Raw genomic sequence first — 14583 nt, forward strand, 5'->3', positions numbered from 1 at the left:
CTTTCCTTTGAAGAATTCTAACTTGAACTTCGGAGCATTCATACCGGGTTCCCCCTGGAGCTTCCTCATCTTCTCCGTTTCAGGTTCCCTGTAGTTCCGTTCAGAGGCAAGGTCGTTGACAGCTAGGACCAGCCGGATTGCCCACCATCACATATAAATCAAAATGTTTTCGTTCTTTATTGTTTATTTGATGAACGGTGAAACCAAATAATGGTTTCATATACAATAAATGCCAATACCTATATGGTGCTGATGTGACGATCTTTTCCCAATTAACGCCCATGGAACCAAACATAACCAAGATATTCAATTCTGCTTACGATGACCAAAGTACATTCGTTGAATGACCCGATCATCTTCATTCAATAATGGCATAACCTTTTTTTTCTTTTTTAATCAATAATGAAATAACATTACTAACAGTTCTTTTGAGAAGAAGAATCCATCCTGCAATACTTTTTTTTTTTATTTGGTATTTTGGTGAAGGGTTCAATTACGATATGGAAAAGATATGATATCTGAAAAATATCTAACCAGTTAACTAGAATCATAAATGTGATGGCCAATTAGGTGTTATTTATCAAAATTCATGGGTGGGTTTTGATTGGTCAAAACTCTTCCGATTTCATGTCTTTCCTGCATCATAGATTTTCCTTTTAGGCTCTGTTTGGTTTGAAGGAAAAGAAAGAAAAAATTAGGAAAACCCATACAAGGTTCCTATAGGTTTCTTAAACTTTCCTTTTCTTTCAAACCAAACACAGTCTTAGTGAAACACCCGAATCCTCCACAGGGGCTGTTTGAATAGTGTAGCACTACACTAATAACTAGTGATATAATGCGAACCTTCCTGAGCCAGCATTACCCACATTTTTATGCCGCTCACACTATAGCAGGCCATGCCGGCATGGTCCACACAGGTTGGGGGTGGAGCCCAGCACAAGCCTGGGCCCGTGGCCCATAGGCCTTAGGCTGGCTGGTCTGTATTATTTCATTTTCTTTCTTTCTTTTAGTTTCATTACAAAAAATCAAAAATTCTAAAAATTCTAAAAATAATGAAAATTTGAAGGAAAAATGGCATATTCAATTATTGCAATAAAAAGTTGAAAAAAAAATTCATCTTAAAAAATTATTTTATATAAATAATCAATTCATACAATAAATGTTATAATAAAATGATTAAATGATATGTTGGGTTGGGCTGTGGATTGTGCCAGCACGAGCTACACACGCTGCAGGCTAACACAACCCATGGGCCAAAAATCCTCAGCACAGCCCGGCCCCAGGGGTTGTGTGATTGTGTCATGGGGCTTGACCTGTTTAACACCTTTATTATAACACCCTCCCCAAAGTCATTGATTGCAGAAATCGAATCCACGTCTCTGCTGAAACAAACCAACTGCTGCAATAGATTAAGAGCAGCCAGTACCTACATCCATTCAAAAACCTTTTTGTTTTTTTTGCTGCAATTGAGAAACAATGCATTTGAACTCGCTGCAATTCAATATATTAGTTGTATTTGATAATTTTTACAAAAATTTGGCAGATAGAAATTGTTGTAGTGTGAAGTAAGTACATATCGTTTCCTTATTCTGCCATTCTCATTCATGCAAATGCATGCTTACTCGTCTTTCTCTTCCTCGTCATCATCATCATTTTCATCGTAGTTGAAAGGGAGAGGTACTGACTTGAATGCACGGTATTTTCCCACATTATTCAAATGTTCATTCTCCAACCTGATCAACCAATAGTCGGATTCTCATCAGCAATTTAAAACAAACTACTAACTACTTCAACACTTCCAAAAAAATAAAAATAAAACAGGAGCATTTAGACAATTGAACAACAAGACAGCCTTCATGGTACCTGAAGAAATTCCAAATGCCACGACGAATGATCTCCAGGCTTGCGACTATTGCAATCAAAGCTTCTCTGTGTAGGAATGACACCTTAAAGTCCAACACCGTTTGCAACCATGCAAATCTCAGCAAGATATTCAGTATCTGCAATGAAACTTCTTAAGATTAATTGGGTTCTTGGAAAAATAACAGTGAAACAAACTAATTAATTCTCACCACCAAACTTCTTTCTTACTCACCATGGCTACGAAGTATACGCTTTTTTGTTTGATCAGGAGCTTGTCTCTCAACCAACGATTCTTAGATTGGCGCTGTAGAAGCCCCCAATCGACAACAAGGTCCCAGTATGTGCTAGTGATTGCTGCAATGGCCGACGTGATCCCGGCCATCACCCTCCAACCCTTTCCCTTGTCTAGACCGTAAGCTGTCCTCATAACAACGGCCACGATTGTTGAGAAGTATTTCAGCCCGTTGTATCCCTGCATTGGGTCCCTTTCTTCGTACAAACGTCGAAGACACTACAGCACACAAGAAACTATGCTGAGCTCAAACATATTAAGATGGACTACAGAGCTTGAGTACTGTATGGAAAGGAGAGTCTGAACCTACTTGAAGGAAGCGGGACCAATAAGGTATCACTGCTATAATGAAATAGAAAGTGTTGTACACTCCACTTGTTTTACAAGTGTTGATTCTGTGTTTGTAGTCTCCCCAACCATAGTAGCAGATATAGAACTCCAGGCTTCTAATGGCTTGGACCTGGCTGGTTAGCTGATCTGCCAAGAAAAAATCCGGGAGGCTAACCTGTAGAAGAATTAAAGGAGGTTAAATTAATATTCAATGGATTCATCACGGAACAATTCCCATATGATTCTGTGTCCAAATTAACTCTCTCTTGATCATGTACCTTGTACAGAGGAGCACAAAGACAATGGAATGCACATTGTAGGAGGAAGTAGCGACTTGAGCGATATATGATGTTGAAGGGGCAAAATAAGATCACAATTATGAGCTACACACAGAAAGATTCACTAGTTAATATATATATATATATACATATGCTTTTTATGAGTTAGAGATGCAGAGAAAATTCTGGGTGGGTCTAAGAAATCGTACAGTGAGTAATCCCAGAGGGAGCAGTTCAGTGAAAGCCTTGTAGTCTTTAGTTTTTGGATCCATCTCCATGTCCAGGTTTGAGAGAACACTGCCGAGTGCTAGTGCCCCAAGAACCGTGCTGACTAGGGAAACTTCACGGAAGCCCAACTCTGTTCCTGGCTTGAATCCAAATATAAATGGATAATTCACACGGTAGCGTCTCCAGAAGTAGATATTGACAGCATACATTATCATGTGCAGGACAATGAATCCAAACAAGCTGCAAGAAAGGTGGAAAAAAATTGAGATGAGATGAGATGAGAAGCTTGCCCCTTTGTGAAAAAAAGGGATGTGCCCGAATCAATGATCAGTACAGTAGATCATCTCGTGAACCAAGCGTGGTGCAGAATTACTGCCTGCAATATTTCTGCACCATGACACTGGAAACTCCCCAAAATGAGTTACTGAACATTTTGAAGTATTTCTGACTTACCTGTAAAGTGGAAACAAATTTTCCATGTACTGTGTACTCCCATCCTTGTCTAGAATCTTTCGAGCACGGATAATTAAAATAAGAGCCACCAGTAGAGCTGCTGTGCAACCAGCAAAAAAACCTAAGAAATAACCAGAAACAGAGAATTCAGAAATAACCAAAGATCAGGATGGCAAATAAATTCTTCCTCTCTCTCTCTCTCTCTCTCAATTGTAGGTTTTAACTGTATTTGGATCCTAATTGGTACAAGGCAACAAATCTTACCCATGGAAAATGTAACTCTATGCCTTTCTTTCTTTGCTTTTGGTCTTAAGAAGCGTATTCCTTTTGTACGGTTTGAGTTGGAGAAGTGCTTGATGAATGTGGCCTCAACCCTCTCCATGACCCTAGTAACCTACAGGGCCAAAGAAAAAGCAAGATTAAGTCCAGTTTGATGGAAAATTAGGTAATCAGACAATGTAAACGTCAACAAGGCCCTGTTCTTAAAACATGAAGCTGCTTGAAAAGTATATCATTAGGTAACAAATGCAAGTGCAGAAACCATTCTAATACTCAGATAGATTGCATTATACTTAAGCCTCACCTCATCGGAGCTGCCGAAATAGGACGTGTCCACCATGTTCAGGTAAGCTTTTGATGCACCACGTGAAGTAATCTGCAACAATTGGGAAATGGGAGTGAAACAGAGGTTCTTAACCAGAAGTTAACAGAAAGCAATAAAATTTTGGCAGTAGAGTGGGAATGTGACCTTGTCATATTTCTTCATTATCTTCGAGAATGCCAAGAGATTCATAAAGCTGGTTCATTCATTAAAAATGATGATCATCACTTAAATGGTTAAAAGGTAAGAGGAAAACACTTAAATGGAATTATATATCATATATCCATCTATTATTCGCTACCTGTAGCTTTTTAGAAGCCGAAGCTTCTGATAGAATTCGGCAAACGCTCGCTTCAGTTGTTGTTCAATTTTCTTCAGATTCTCTTTACTGAAACTCAAATCTGTGTTTTTGGAAACCTTGAGGAAGCCTTTTATGGTGGAGCGCGGGGTCTCGAGTGTGTTGTTTATGTTTACACGGTTAAGAACATCTAATGGAGCTGGTCTACTGGCTTTCTTTTTGTTGGGTTTCACTTCATGTACAGTATTATTGATGGTTCTGATTTCATTGTACCCACCGGAATCGTCTGAACCCTCTCTGTTGCTCAGCTCGACTTCTTGTATTGCACCCATGTGCTTTGCTGCAGATTGAACATCAGATGACAAAGTTAATCTTAAAAAACTTTTAGCAATTGATAAACGGGTCAGATTTGGGGTCATCTAGTTAGACCGACCAATGGGAATTGAAACAGGGAGGCACTTACTGCTGGCTCTAGCGCCAGATGGGGTGGAGGCCGTCACCGCCGCCGCAGAGGTAGCAATATCAGAAGCAAGACGAGCCATCTCGGCTGACCCATCGAGCATCCCCGCCGGGGGATTTTCCACCTTAATCCGGAATCCTATCAGTGCATCCATCTGTTTGTTCAGCATGTCCGCCTCCTTCATCACCTCCTCCACTCTGGACTTGTAAAACTTGTTTACCTTGTTCAGTTCGTCGTCAAGCCTTTTGAAGTAGACGAGCTCGTACTCTCCACCTTCATCGGTGGACATGAGAAAATTAGACTTATAATAGCCGTCTGATCCCTCCTGAACCGATTTCACAAGTATCACTTGATCTTCAACGTCCCTGTGGATGGGGCTCTTGAGGTTGTTGTACCTTTGCGTTAGGCCGCTGAAGGCTCTGTACATTGTCGACATACGGTTTAATCCAGGCCGGGCGCTTGCCGGAGGCCTAGTTCTTTCCTTGAAACGTTGAATATCTTTTAGTAAAGTCTTGAGATAATCGTAGTCCATGTAGGCCTCCTGCCACTCTGGGACCATTTGGGAGGCAAACTCCTTCCCGAACTTCATCTTTTTCCTGTTTCTGCTGCGAAAGAACCAATGTTTCTATGAACTATTTGACGGATGGATGGATGGAATGCAAAAGAAAAGAAATTGAAGACACTTATTCAATAGGCTAACTTCATCGACTTTCTGCTCTGCTACTCTCACAGGTGGGCGATCGAGGGTAAGAGAGGATAAACATGAACACGTAAAACTGCTATGAGAGAAGGGTATTGTTGGAGAAGGATATATAATAAAATGGGAGGCGTCGAGAAGCAGGGTTTTGAGCTGATCAGCTCTCCTTTTCATGGTTGAAAAAGTTGGGTGGCTCAACCTGAACGAAGACCTGGTCATGTATGTTGACAAAACAGCACGGAGGTTCAACTTCAAGCGGCAGATGACGTTAATGCAATGACTTCCGTATTATTGAACCAAATTAGCCTAACCGATGGAGTGATGTTTCAACTGCAACTCATTCAATTCCATCGTCTGTAGGGCGCTGAAATCAGTTCGTTCGACGATCCGGATGAAATTGGATTGGTCGAGTAAAAATGTTAAATTTAATTAGCACTTTTATTTTATGCTGCCTCTTTTTTTAAATTTAAATTAATAATAAAATATATGCACCATTTAACGATTTGGTTTATATTAATGTGGATACAGGGCATACGTGAACTAGAAATGAACACGTAACCACAAGATACTTCTGAGCTTTATAGACTATAGAGCTACTAGCAATTGCTTGCATTTTTTGACTTCTTCACGATAAAAGCTGTTTCTTCGCTCACATGGAAATTACAGATCCGGCCATCCATCTGATAGAAGATCAGCCCATTTGTACAATGACCATGGACAGATATAACGCACCTTGACCTTTTCTGTAAAAATTTATTTGTAGAAGAAATTCCTTTTATGTTTGCCATGTGGCCACTGTTTGAGAACGCAATTGGCCCAAGTTAGCCTGAACCCAACCCAAAACAAAAGCTTGGCTAACATTAGGGTGGAGGCCTTGGGTATTGTGACCCCACCCAAGCGCAATATTAACTTTTACTGTTTACACACTACAGTACCTTATCCTTGTCACTGTTTTCAAAACCGGACCGGACCGGAAAAATCGGGAATTGGTCATCTGATCGGTTCCGTTTTCTTCTAAAACCATTTATTTTATCAAAATCGTTGATTTTGGTCAGCAAACCGCTGAACTGGCCAGTTAATCGTTCGAACCGTTCGAATGGTTTTGACCGTTTTCCAATTTTTTAATTTTTTTTATTTTTTTATCAAAATGGACCAACCATTTGAATCGAACGATCGAACCATTCGAACCAATAACCGAACCCCTGAACGATTCGGTCACTGGTTCATTTTTAAAAACCATGATCCTTGTAATCTATACGGGCTTTCACATATATAATTATCAGAACGATAGAATTGAGACTAATTAGGGGATGCTTGGGATCGGTGCATTTCAGGACCCTTCTGTTTCACAAGTGGGCTCTCATTTATAAGTGATTAGTTTCATATTTTTTTGAGAAATACAAAAAAAAAAGGAATGCAAGTTGATTAATCAAAGTGATTTACATAATTGTATGACATCTCAAAAAGTAATCAATTTATTCAAATTTCATTAATATACCATGTCGTCGGGGTGATGAGGATTATTTAGGCGATTCAGAAACCAAAAATTTGGTGTTTCAACAAACCTCCTGTCCTAAATCACAAAATTAATTATTACTAAAACGTTATTTTAAAATACAAAACTACCAAATATTGTTTTTTTCCCGATTCCATTTATTTGCTGATATAATATAACACACGTAATACATCACATCAGCAAAAACGAAATGATCATGAAATGCACCGGTCCCAAACATCCCCTTAATAAAAAGGGATCCTTTTTTCTTTTCTTAGTAGGCCCGGGCCTATTCCTAAGGTAAGTTATCAGAAGTATCTTGTTTCATTGAGCCCATCCTTACGGATTTAGTCGTTTCTCGAGGGGATGAACCTGCATGGTCGCCAACGTCGGTCCTTGTCAGCAAGGTCAATTGCACCTCTAAATAGTAAAAGGGACAAAATTGTACTGCAATAATCAAAGCTCAAAAGCATTCCAGCACACGACAAAATGAATTCGAATTGAATGGTCAAAGCATGACAATTTACTTAGTGCTGCCGCGTGAGGAAATGGTAGCAATATAGACTATTCGACCTTCTATTGGTCAGGTCAGTGGAGTTCACTCTCTGGCCTCAGCAGCCTCTGGCCTCAGCAGCCTCTGGCCTCAGCAGCCTTTGTTTGAACGCAACCATTATACCGCTTTGTCGTTGGCCCGGCAAAAGCCATCACACACCGTCTGTGCGGGCCCGGCTGTTAATTTACAATATGGACAAAGCAATAAATCATTCATTTCAACCATTAGTCTTATCATTGTTTAATACATAGAAAAGGTCACTTACTAAAACACTTATAGATTTACTAAAATTTATCTATTTTACTAAAATACTACTTATAATTTACTATAGATTTAATCAATTCTTCCATTAGATACTGCAAAATGATAGTATTGTCCTTAATGTTTATTTAAATAAATTTTATCAAAAGAAAATAAAAATAAAAAATATCATTTTTGCTCTTAATAATACACAGGCAATCATTATTGGCTATATTTGGTCAAATTTGTTTTCTGTACAAAAAAGTAATAAAGGTATTTTTGGAATAAACAATCATAACTCTAATGGCAAAACAAACACTCCTTAATGAAATGTTGATTAAGTAAATAAGTTGTAAAATATATGAGATATTTTATTAAAATGAAAACTATAAGATAGGTTTAAGTAAATATGTAAAACTCTAAGGTGTGTTCTACTAAATGACCCTAATAGAAACACATAAGAGTAGGAGTATCAATGGACCGGTTTTGGGTTGGATCCGTCCAAATCAAAATCCATTTGGATGGATTGGACGGACCAATAAGACATATTGAATTTGGACGGACTGGACAGACCAATATGATATAATGGATTGGACTTGGTCCGTCCATAATGAATTTATATTGGATTGAGCCAATATCTAGTCCATTGATAGAAAATAAGAACATAGGTGTCAATGGACCATGTTTGAGCTAAAACCAATCTAAATTAATAGGAATTTGAACAAATTGGACAGTCTCTGGACTAGTCCAAAATGGTCCAAAATATTCATTGGACTGGATTAGACCAGGTCCATTCGTAATGGACTCACATTGGATTGGATCGGATTGAACCAAATCCAGTCCAATTGATACCCCTACAGAAGAGTATACAACTATTTTATATTTTCAAATTTATAAATAATTAATAATTATTCATATTTTATATACTACTTCTAATAATTTTTTTATAATACAAAAATAACAATAATTAATTTCAATTAGGTTTATTCATTAAATTGATGAAACCGACCAACCCGATCAACTTGACCTAACCATATTGGATCAGTTTTGCTTTGTCCATTCTTAAATCGGACAAAATCGGATGACTTGACCATTGATATATATTAATATTTTATATTTTAAATATAAAAAAGTGGGAAATTTCCCATACTTCTTAGTCTAAAATGTTTTATATCATAAATTTATTTTTTAACAATTGTGCTATAACTTTTAAAATTTAAATTTAACTTTCAAGTTTAAATCTTTTGAACCAACTGACCAAACCAAAAAATCAACCCAAACTGATACAACTTGAGTGGATCTGTTTTCACAAATGGTCAATCGATTTCAACTGATCAGGTCAATTTGGTTGGCAAAACAACCTACAGCCGAACCAAACCAATTCATGAACACTCATAATTTCAGATAAATTAATAGTATCATCTTTGATAAATAACAACATTTTCATCTCCAATCATTGTTGAAAATTTATAGCGAAAATACACAATTGTTGAAAAATATATTAATAATGAAAAAAATACAATAAGTACTAAAAATATATTAAATTAGTCAATAAATAGTATAAACTCAAATAATAGTATAATCTATAAAAAATATTAATCAATAATCTATATAAAAAATACAATAAATACAATAAGTACAATAAACAAAATTTAAAAATTTCAATAATAATAATTTAATCTCCAATAGTTATTGAAAGTTTTTTGATAAATAACAAAACAAAAATAAATTCATACATAATTATACTGAAAATACATTTATCACAAAAAACAATAAATATTAATATTAGAATATATAATCATCTAATAAATAAATATTAAGAGTTTAAAATTATTAATAAATAATAATTTTTGTGAAAGTTATTTTCTCGAATTATTAATTGATATAAGTGAAATTAGTTACTTAAAATATTATGTAAAAATATTAAATTATTATTAAAGTTATTTAATTATTAATTTTGTAAAATATTAAATTATTATTAAAGTTATTTAATTATTAATTTTGTAAAATATTAAATTATTATTATTTTCAATATTATGTTATAATTGTATTTCTATTTTTCATATTGTCTTTAATTTATTACATAAATTCTTTATTTTAACTAATTTAAAATCTAGTTATGTTAAATATTTTTTATTTAAAATATTTAGTTACTTAACTACTAAAATAATATGTAAAGTATTTAAATTTTAAAATATTAATTATTTATAAATTCAATAATCCATAAAATTATAATTTATACTATTATTACATAATTTTATTATTAATTTTGTAAGATATTGAATTCTTGTTAATTTCAATATTATGCTATAATTATTTTTCTACTTTTAAGAATTTTTTTTTTTAATTTATTACATAATTTCGTTATTTTAACTATTTAAAATCTAGTTATGTTAAATATTTAGTTATTTAAATATTTAAATAATATGTAAAATATTTAAAATTTGTTGTTATTTACTGAATTTAATAATGCATTAAATTATAATTTCTAATATTAATACGTAATTTCATTTTTTATTTTATAAGATATTAAATTATTATTAATTTCAATACTATGTTATAATTATTTTTCTACTTTGATGATTTTTTTTGAATTTATTACATATTTCGCTATTTTAACTATTTAAAATCTGGTTATATTAAATATTTATTTAATATGTAAAATATTTAAAGTTTTTTGTTATTTGAATTTTATTTATTTAAAGCTATTACATATTACTAAATATTTTGTTATATAGTTATTTATATATTTATAATATTTGTTTATTTATTGAAATATTTAAATAAGATTTTATTTTTTAATGTTAAGTTTTTATTATTTGAATAAAATTTAAATTGATAATCCGGAAAAACAGAATTTAAATTGTTAGTATATAATTTTGTGATATATTTTGTAAAAATATATTTTTTTTTGTGTTTTTAATAACTCTTTTAAAGTTATTATATGATTTTATTAGAATATTTAAATAATTCTTAAATTTTTTAATCCAAACTTTCTTTAGATAGATATAGATAAAAAGTTGAGGAGAGGATAAATAGGAATTAGAGATAATTTTGGAGAAAGTGGGGGAGTTAGTTTAGGAAAAATTTTAGGGGGAGATTATTTAGGTTATTGGGAAAGTGCATCTCATTGGTTGTTTCGAAAATGACATTGAATAAAAAAATTAAAAAAAAAAGAAAAAAAGAGAAAATTTCTTGACCGCTTTGTTTTAATATATTATATATATATATATATATATATATATATATATATATATTATCTTAATCCCATCAATGTTTCAATATGAATTCGGTGGATAAAATTCAAATCTAATCTATTTGAAAGTTTTGATTGACTCCCCATATAGCATTTCCTCTCCTATTAAGCAAAATTCTGCTTACATAGTATCCAACCATACATTGGGAATTTCTCTACATTTATGTTAAATTTATGGGGAAATGTTTTCAATATACAGCAAGATTCCCATGCTTTCAAGTTCAAATCAGCCCCTCACAATGTCACACACCACATCCCCACCATGTATGGGGAACATCTACCGATGATAATACCAGAAATGATGATGTAATCATTGGGAGATGTTCCCAATACAAGGTGGGGATGTGGTGTGGGATGTTGTGGGGGGATGGTTCGGTCTCCATGCTTTTCCATTGTGTGTAAAGTTTTCGCTTTGTAGAGAATCCCATCACCCCTACATCAACTCCATAGCACATTACAGTGGCACATTGGAAACTAGAAGTGTCAATTGGACCAATTTGGTCCAACCCGATCCAGTCCAATGTGAGTCCATTTATAAATGGACTAGACCCAATCCAATCCAAACCGAATAAAATATCAAAAATTATATAAAAGCACTTTTACAAAAATACTTTGATAAAAATATTTTCATAAAATTTATTGAAAGTACTTTAGAAAAGTGTTTTTGTAAAAGCACTTTTCAAAAAGTACTTCCATAGACATTTATAAAAGTACTTTTGTAGAAGTGCTTTTGTAAAAGTACTTTCATAAAAAGTGCTTTTGTAAAAGTAGTTTTATAAAAGTACTTTTGTAGAAGTGTTTTTATAAAAGTACTTTCGTAGAAGTGTTTTTATAAAAGTACTTCAGAAAAGTTTTTTTTTTTTTTGAAAAGTACTTCATAGACTTATAAAAGTATTTTTGTAGAAGTACTTTTGTAAAAGTACTTCCATAGAAGTGTTTTTATAAAAGTGTTTTCATAAAAGTACTTTTGTAAAAGTGCTTTCGTAAAGTTCTTTCATAAAAGTGATTTTCTAAAAGTGCTTCCATAAAAGTGCTTTCACAAAAGTGTTTTTATAAAAGTACTTCTATAAAAGTGCCTTCATAAAAGCACTTCTATAAAGTTTTTTTGTAAAAGTGCTTTCGTGTAAAAGTACTTTTGTAAAAGTGCTCTTATTAAAGTGATTTTATAAAACTACTTCTATAAAAGTTCTTTTGTAAAAGTGCTTTCATAAAAGTACTTTTCATAAAAGTACTTTTCATAAAAGTACTTTTCATAAAAGTACTTTTCATAAAAGTACTTTTATAAAAGTGCTTTTATAAAAATGTTTTCGTAAAAGTGCTTTCATAAAAGTACTTGCATAGAAGTGATTTTATGTTGTTTTCAGTTTTGATTGATTTCAAATTGGACAAAGGTTTGGCCTCATGATTGGATTATTGGAAATTTGGTTTAGGTCTAATTCAAACCAATAAGAATATGGAACCATTTTATTTTGGATTGACCCAATCCAATAATTATAATGGACCATCCAAATCTGATTTAATAAGGTTTGGATCGGATTAGATCCAAACCAAAACCAATTGATTGACACCCCTACCGGAAATATGTCCTATGTTGTCATTCATGGGAGATGTTCCCAATATGTAACTGCAACATGCGATGAGTTCGTGTGGGGAGAATCTGCATTCTCTATTTGCAGCCATATCAGCATAGATTCCACCATTTCAAATCAAGATCCGCAAGGATGATAAGCAACAAGATTCCCTACAGGCAAAACACTATACACACTCTGAAAACATGGAAATCCAACCACACATTGAGAACATCTCTCCCTATGAAGTTAGCAAACATGTACGAGAGATATTTCTAATGTGTAGCTAAATGTTATGTGTAGAGAGTTTTTACTCCCAAGAGATCAGACTCAAACAACAGGAGTTCGGATATACTCATCACACTATATCCTAGCCACACATTAAGAACATCGCCAATACTCGTAATTATCATTTATGAGGAAATGTTCCTAATACACGATGGGATGTAACTGTGAATTCAGTGTGAGGAGCATATCCTAATTCAAAAAATATACTTTAGACAGAATTCGAAATGTAAACAGATGCAAATATAAGGGGTTAATGAGATATTATATCTTTTTTTTGGAAGAAAGACGGTTCAGCCGAGGGGTCAGGATTTACTGGCACAGAATACTTTTGAAATAGGTATTAGCTCGAAATTGATGCCAATTTACGAGCAGACGATGGTGCATAGAATGTGAATTATTATCATTTTAAATGTTTGTAGATCTGCAGTAGAAATCAAAAATCTGAATTGGACTTATCCGTATTTCTCCTTAATTTTTTTTAGCCAGGCAAATTATTTGCATTTAATGGGTGTGTTAGGGGCGGTGTAACCGATAATGACACCCACTTATTCAATTATCCAACATCTCACATAGCATCCATGTGATGTGACTATGTGAGGCGTTATTATCAGTACATCTAATCTAATTAATTCCTTTTTTAATTCCAACCTCGCCATTTTTAATCTGGACTGCTTTTAGCCTCGCCATTTTTTAATTCCTTTAACAGAAAGCGGAAACAAGTCACATCTATCTAATTAATTAAAATGAGAAAGAAGTGATAATGGGCTTGACTATGACTGTAACGAACAGGAATTCAAATCTGCGCCCCACCTGCTCTCGCCCCACAAATGCCCCATACGCCCGTAGTGCGCCATCTGTTCCTTCACACGGCTTCCTCTTGTAGCGCGTGCGGGGTTAACGGGACGTCCGTTAGCCCCTCCCGTTACCCCTCAAAAACTCTCCTTCTCTAGCACCGGCTATCTACAACGACAACCGGCGGTATTCTCCAACTCACCTTTTTTACATATTTCTTATTTTTTCTTCTGATATTTTCGTTGTAGATCGCCGGTGCCGGAGAAGGAGAAGAGAACTCTGGCGACAAGTGGGACCCAGCAATCAAATCTCTCTGTTTTCTCTTTTTTATGCGTTAAATGCCACCAGCACAGCACACACACAGGCCAGAGCTGCGCCGTCGTCGTCGTAGAAGTTTGGTTCTCTCTCTCTCTCTGGGAAACTTGAAACGCTGAGACTCTTGACTTTTCAATATTATCCTCTGCAGAATCGAACACCAAATGAAGCTCTTTCTACTCTTCTTTCTCATTCTGCAGCTCCACGCCCTTAATCTTACCTTTTCTCTATCTCCCGACGGTTTCTCCCTTCTCGCTTTAGTCTGTCGTTAATCAAACGTCGCATGCCTCCGCCTTTTCCAACTGGAACGAACAGGACACTGACCCATGCAACTGGTCCGGAATTTCTTGTATCAACGTTACTGGATTCTCCGGTCCTCGTGTCGTCGGAATCTCCCTCTCCGGACTGAATCTCCAAGGGTACATTCCGTCTGAGCTCGGTACTCTCGTCTTTCTTCGACGTCTCAACCTCCACGGAAACAGGTTTTACGGTTCTATACCCCTTCAGCTCTTCAACGCTACGTCCCTCCGCAGCATCTTTCTTTACGGTAATAACCTCTCTGGTCCGCTTCCCCCT

General features: G+C 34.7%; 1 protein-coding gene across 1 annotated transcript; it reads right to left on the reverse strand.

Moving 5' to 3' along the window:
* Positions 1-1481: 1481 nt before the first annotated feature.
* On the reverse strand, positions 1482-5593 carry LOC104598075 (phosphate transporter PHO1 homolog 3-like). Its single transcript, XM_010259974.3, has 12 exons — positions 4807-5593; positions 4347-4683; positions 4193-4241; positions 4028-4099; positions 3709-3838; positions 3445-3565; positions 2973-3231; positions 2764-2868; positions 2466-2660; positions 2096-2374; positions 1864-2000; positions 1482-1733 (listed from the first exon to the last, which is right to left on the reverse strand). Exons 1-12 carry the CDS (start codon positions 5390-5392, stop codon positions 1619-1621), a joined length of 2385 nt encoding a protein of 794 aa, XP_010258276.1. The 5' UTR covers positions 5393-5593; the 3' UTR covers positions 1482-1618.
* Positions 5594-14583: the final 8990 nt, after the last annotated feature.

Source organism: Nelumbo nucifera, chromosome 4, assembly GCF_055504915.1.
Source record: "Nelumbo nucifera cultivar China Antique chromosome 4, China Antique-T2T, whole genome shotgun sequence".
NCBI classification, from domain to species: domain Eukaryota; kingdom Viridiplantae; phylum Streptophyta; class Magnoliopsida; order Proteales; family Nelumbonaceae; genus Nelumbo; species Nelumbo nucifera.

Bases quoted from the DNA above. Each gene is read 5' to 3' on its own strand.
- LOC104598075 (XM_010259974.3), bottom strand. From the start codon at position 5,392: ATGAAGTTCGGGAAGGAGTTTGCCTCCCAAATGGTCCCAGAGTGGCAG. The intron at 2,375-2,465 runs GTAGGTTCAGAC...TGTGTGCTGTAG, and splicing joins ATTGGTCCCGCTTCCTTCAA to TGTCTTCGACGTTTGTACGA. The intron at 2,001-2,095 runs GTGAGTAAGAAA...GTTTCATTGCAG, and splicing joins GCGTATACTTCGTAGCCATG to ATACTGAATATCTTGCTGAG.